Source organism: Camelus bactrianus, chromosome 16, assembly GCF_048773025.1.
Source record: "Camelus bactrianus isolate YW-2024 breed Bactrian camel chromosome 16, ASM4877302v1, whole genome shotgun sequence".
In the NCBI taxonomy this organism is placed as follows: Eukaryota; Metazoa; Chordata; class Mammalia; order Artiodactyla; family Camelidae; genus Camelus; species Camelus bactrianus.
Genome location: NC_133554.1, coordinates 57,928,064 through 57,933,849, shown reverse-complemented (window position 1 = coordinate 57,933,849; position 5,786 = coordinate 57,928,064). Strand labels below are relative to the sequence as shown.

General features: G+C 59.5%; 1 protein-coding gene across 1 annotated transcript; it reads left to right on the top strand.

Annotated features, from left to right (window-relative positions):
* The first annotated feature begins 1,336 nt into the window (after window positions 1-1,336).
* Window positions 1,337-3,951, top strand: CBX8 (chromobox 8). Its single transcript, XM_010950689.3, has 5 exons — window positions 1,337-1,496; window positions 1,870-1,913; window positions 2,095-2,160; window positions 2,286-2,352; window positions 2,810-3,951. The coding sequence occupies exons 1-5, from the start codon at window positions 1,428-1,430 to the stop codon at window positions 3,695-3,697; spliced, it is 1,134 nt and encodes a 377-aa protein (XP_010948991.2). The 5' UTR covers window positions 1,337-1,427; the 3' UTR covers window positions 3,698-3,951.
* The last annotated feature ends 1,835 nt before the right edge of the window (window positions 3,952-5,786 follow it).

The window sequence follows — 5,786 nt, the reverse complement described above, 5'->3', positions numbered from 1 at the left end:
AGCATGTGTGTGCGTGTGTGAGCACGCGAGGCATCCGGGGCCCGGCCCTCGCCCTTTCCTGGACCCCGCTACTTCGCCCGTGAGCCCCTTTCCCTCAGCCTGCACTGGATCCTGCGACGCTCCCCTGGTTTTCTCGCCAAGGGTCTGCCACGCACGTCGGGAAGAGCCGTGGACAAGAAGTGCGCGGCGCAGGCCAGGCTGGTCGCCCCGGTCCGGGGGAAGGGGGACGCTCCCCTAGTTGTGCGCCCCAACCCCAGCCAAGCTCCAGGCTCTGCTTTGGTAGTCGTCCACGCCCTCCCCCAACACACCCAGGTGTGGTGCAGGGGGCGGCTAGCGATGCTGGGGCCAAGGCCTGGTGAGGATGAGCAGCGCGGGCTGGCGGCAGGGGCAGGTGGCTGAGGGAGTCGGGGACGGGTCCGGGAGCAGGAAGAAGGTGCGCGACATCCCCCACCGGATCACGGGGTGTGGGAAGACTCGGGCGGCAACAGCGGGCCTCCGCTGGGTCTGCATTCGGGTTCTGAGCTGGGGGCGAGCGCTGGTGCCCCGCCTGACTCGCAGGGCTCGGAGGGTGGCCGAGGACAGGGTTGCGCGACAGGAGGAGACACAGGCACATTGATTTGTTAGCGGGAAGGGGCTGGCGGCGGCGGGGGGAGGCCGTTGCCATGGAGACCGAGGGTCTGCCTTGCGGCTCGGGGGGAGGGGGCCGAGAGGGAGATCAGGCGAGGGGCGCGTAGCCGGCTCTTGGGGTTCGGGTGCGGCCCGCGGTGCCCCAGCACCTGTGCATTGTGCATTGTGCGGCGCGGGCGGCGGCAGGGGGAGGGGAGGGCGCGAGTCCGGGATGTGGGGGTGGGGCTGGCCGGGGTCGCCGAGGGGGAGGGGCCTGGCTGACACCGCCGCAGGGTTCCCAGCGAGAGCTGTGAGGGACGCTGAGCACCGGAGGGACAACTTGGCGGCGGGGGAGGGGGCCCTGGTGGGTACAGAGGGTGGAAGGCCCCCCTGCCAGCCCCACAGACTGACAGCAGCGGAGCCCGCCCTCCAGCGCTACGTCACTTCCGGCGGCGCCCCCCCCCCGCTTTCAGTCTCTGGAGTCGCCTTGGACTCCGCCCCCTGGCGATTGGAACGCGGGTCACGTAGCAACGCGGGGGAGAAAGCGAGAGGGGCGTGGCCCGGAGCTTGCCCAATCAGCGCACGGGAGAGCAGGCCCTGGCCGCTCGGCTTTAGCAACGTCGTTAGCAACACGTGGGGCGGGAGGAAGCTCGGGGCGGGCGGGGAGGAGGGAGCTGAGTGCGGGAGGGGGCGGGGAGGGAGCGAGCGCGCGGGAGGGGGGAGGAGAACTGACGTCAGCGGGAGAGTATTATGGTCTGTCGTGCGCTGGCTGCTGCTTTTCTGCTCCTGGAAGCGGCCAAGGGGGGAAGCGGCGAGTCAACATGGAGCTTTCAGCGGTGGGGGAGCGGGTGTTCGCGGCCGAAGCCCTCCTGAAGCGGCGCATACGGAAAGTAGGTGCCCCCGGGCCTTGGGCCGAGCTCTCCCCTCCCGGCCCGGGTTCCCTCCCCCTGCTGCAGCCCAGCTTCCCTTCCCCCAGGTCCCAGAAGCGGCCGCGGCCGTGGCGGCGGCTCTGAGCCCAAGCGCTTTCCTTAGACTTGCAGCGATGCACAGATTGCATGGGTGGGGGGCGGGGTGGGGGGTAATGAATGCCGGTGCATGCACTTTGTGCAGCGTTTCGTGCAGGGGGTGATGCAGCGGGCGCGTGCCTTTCGCGGTGGGATTTCGCGCATTCATTCGGTGCATGCATTTTTTGCATGTATTTCTCGTGTCCTCGTCATGCATTTCTCCCCGTGCACACACACATTTTCCTTTTTGCATCCGCAGGGACGCATGGAATACCTCGTGAAATGGAAGGGCTGGTCGCAGAAGTAAGTAGGTTCTAAGCAGTTCTCAACCCCAGGCTGTTATTTGGGAGCTTGCTTTCTTCCTCTTTTTTCCCTTTACATTGAAATACAATACAATGCAACAAGAAAAGTTACAGACATACACACACACCCACTGCTCTTTCCCTGCTCCCGGGACTGACGCCCACTTCTTGATTCCCTTTAGGTACAGCACATGGGAACCCGAAGAAAACATCCTGGATGCTCGCCTGCTCGCAGCCTTTGAGGAAAGGTACAGGCCCTTCTAAGCTTCAGTTTCTCACTTAGGAACACGAAGGGAGGCTCCTGCCCAGCCTGAACTAGAGTTCCACTTGGTTTCTTTACTCACACACCCTTCTCCCTCCTCCCTTTCTGCAGGGAACGAGAGATGGAGCTCTATGGCCCCAAAAAGCGAGGACCCAAACCCAAAACTTTCTTGCTCAAGGTAGGATGGCAGTGTCCAATGGTGGGCAGCAGTGCTGTTGTGTCAGTTTGTGGGAAGTGGGTCCCTGAGGGCTTGTGACCCAGTGGGGTGTTCTATTCGTAATCTAGGAGGGAGTCTCCAGACAGGCTGTCACCTGGTCAGTAGCACTGCCAAGGGCTGTCCTGGGGGGAGGAGCTTAGCCACACTAAAATTCCTTTATTGGACCCAACCCCCACCCCAGCCATCTCAAATAGACATATAATCGAATACAAGAATTGTGCCTGGTGCAAATGCCTGCTTCCAGACAAACGCTCTGCGCTTTCCTCCAGACTGCTACCCCTAAGGTTCATCCCCACCTTTACAGAAATTCTAAGCTATCAGAGAGTAAAGCAGGAAGGCTGGGGCTGGAAGAGGGGCTCTGGGGGGAGGGGTGAACAGGGCCCTGCTTTGCTCTTGACAATGCCTTCTCTTCTTGCAGGCCCAGGCCAAGGCCAAGGCCAAAACTTATGAGTTCCGAAGTGACTCGGCTCGAGGCATCCGGATCCCCTACCCTGGCCGCTCGCCCCAGGAACTGGCCTCTACTTCCCGGGCCCGTGAGGGCCTGCGGAACATGGGTCTGTCCCCGCCAGGGAGCAGCAGCAGCACCAGCAGCACCTGCCGAGTGGAGCCCCCTCGGGACCGTGAGCGGGATCGGGAGCGCGAGAGGGAGAGGGAACGAGAGCGGGAGCGCGAGCGGGGCTCAGGCCGCGCAGAGGACAAACCCAGCTCGCCGGGTGACAGCTCCAAGAAGCGAGGTCCCAAGCCCCGGAAGGAGCTCCTGGACCCCTCACAGAGGCCCTTGGGAGAACCCAGTGATGGCCTCGGAGATTACCTCAAGGGCAGGAAGCTGGACGACGCTGCTTCCGGGGCAGGAAAGTTCCCAGCTGGCCACAGTGTGATCCAGCTGGCTCGAAGGCAGGACTCAGACCTGGCCCAGTGTGGTGTGGCCAGCCCCAGCCCAGTCGAGGCCACGGGCAAACTGGCTGTGGACACCTTTCCGGCCAGGGTCATAAAGCACAGGGCCGCCTTCCTGGAGGCCAAAGGCCAGGGCACCCTGGACCCTGGTGGCCCCCGGGTCCGGCATGGCTCAGGCACCCCCAGCTCTGTGGGGGGTTTGTATCGGGACATGGGGGCTCAAGGGGGAAGGCCCTCCCTCATCGCCAGGATCCCAGTGGCCAGAATCCTGGGGGACCCAGAGGAAGAATCCTGGAGCCCCTCTCTGACCAACCTGGAGAAGGTGGTGGTCACCGACGTGACCTCAAACTTTTTGACCGTCACCATTAAGGAAAGTAACACGGACCAAGGCTTTTTTAAAGAGAAAAGATGAATTGCTGGGTGGGTGATCCCAGGACAAGAGAGCAGGAGAGAGAGTGAGAGTGCAAACTTGGTATAATGCTTTTTATTTCTGGGAGGGAGGCGGCCTTCTGGCTGGTCCTGTCCCGTCCCTGACTTCACACACCCCCGCTCCTTTCATTCCTCCCCCTCAGTTTTGGTTGGAAAGATTATCTCTAGAGTTATATTTTCTATTAGATGTAAATATGTTATTTAAGAAAAAAATCTAAATATATATATTTCAACTCTTGAAGTTGTTTTATTTAAACAAGGAGAGAGAGACTCAGTGTGGTTTAGTTGGGGGAGACAGGCTAAGTTGGGGCAGGAGGGGCTGGACAGCCACCCAGGGCACTAGGGAGGATGGGGACCTGGGTACTGGGCCTGGGAGGGTGCCTGGAGGGACTCAGCTGCCCACCTCACCCCTCCTTCCTTTTCCTCCAGCCCAGGGCAGACCCCTGAAACCAAGGCAGGACCCGGATTTTTTCTCTCTTCCTATTGGTTGGCCAGGCCAACAAAAGGTTGGCTCCCCAATCAGAAAGAAAGGAGGTGGGGTCAGTCTGTTTTTCTTTTCTTTTCTTTTCTTTTTTTTTTAGATTAAGAAATCTGTTGGGGGAAAACAAAGTATTAACTTGAATAACTTTTTTGTGTGTGAGGTTGAAGGTAAAAAGTTGCGGGTGGGTGGGGAGCAGTAGATTTACCCCAGGACCACACCGGGAAATGCACTTTACGGGAGATGTGTGTGTTGTGCACGCAGATCTGATCGTGTGTATGTCATGTGGACAAAGTCTCCCAGTTCCCTCGATTCCTTACTCCACAGAAAGAAAAGAAATCCAGCGGATCTGTTTACATTCCCGAAATGCCAGGATAAATTGGGAGGATTGCATGTCAGTGCCCAGAGTTCGAGACAGTTGTTGTTTTACAAGAAAAGTGTTTGGGGTAGACTTTTCCTTTTCGCGTCCTCTAGCTTCTCCAGAAGAGACGGTGGCCCCCACCTCCCAGGAAGAGTTGGACTAGCCTGCCTCCCTCTCTCGGGGAGGGCGGGCGTCAGCTCTCCAGCGGACGCATGGCCAGACAGGCCCACCCTGGGGGACCCGGAGGGAGGCCCGGCCGGGAGTGGGGGCTTCGCACCCAGGCCCTGGCCATTGCCTGGCTAGGAGTGCAGTGGAGGGTCTGGGCTCGGGGCTCGGAGCAGGGCAGGACTCGCATCCCGGCGGCTTTAGCGGGGTTAGGGGAAGGAGGGGCAAGGCGAGGTTTCTATCCAAGAGTGCGCATCAGAACTTTTTCTTTTTTCTTTTTTTTTCTCCCTTCTTAAAAGCAAAAGCTATAATTTATAGGCCTTTTCGATTCGCGGAGTGTTCTCTATTTGAACTCGACATTCAAACTCCGCCAGAGGGGGAGGGAGGAGCGGGAGTTGGAGAAGAGACGGCCGGCGCGGCTGGGGAGGCCTTGCGCGGCGGCGGGTCCCTGGACACCCCCGCCCCGGCAGACTCGTGATCACGCTGCGCTCCAAGGACGCTGAACACGAGCCCCTCTTTTGACTCATAAGCACAAATCTGTCCCCCCTCAAACCCCGTCCCTTAGAGGACTGATCCTCCTGTCCTCCCCCAACCTTAAAGGGCCAGCGAAGATCTAACTTCCCATTGCTTATTGAGGGAGGGGCGTGGGGGCCCTGAGCGCTGGGAGGAAGCACAGACTTGGGGTGAGAGGCGGAGAGCCGGGGCTTGGGGGGAGCTTCTCAGTGCGGGGGCGGGGGGGAGGGGTACAGGGCGGGAGCCCCAGCCTGGTTCTCCGCACTCCCCCTATTCCCACCTCCCGCTTCTCAGCCTCTCTCTCCTCCAGACTTTCTTGCCTTTGAAATGAGGCGCTAAAAGAGAGGAAGACGGTGTACTACAAGGTTTAAAAATAAAAATCAAATTGCGCCTATGAAGAGAAGCCCCTGGAATGGGGATGGATTTTTATCTGCTCACGTTTGTAAAACTGGTATTTTAGACTTTGTATAAAGAAGCGCCGTTGCCCGAGTGTATCTATTTAAATATCGACGCTATTTTCAGATGAAACTTCATTGAAGGAACATGTCTGTTACA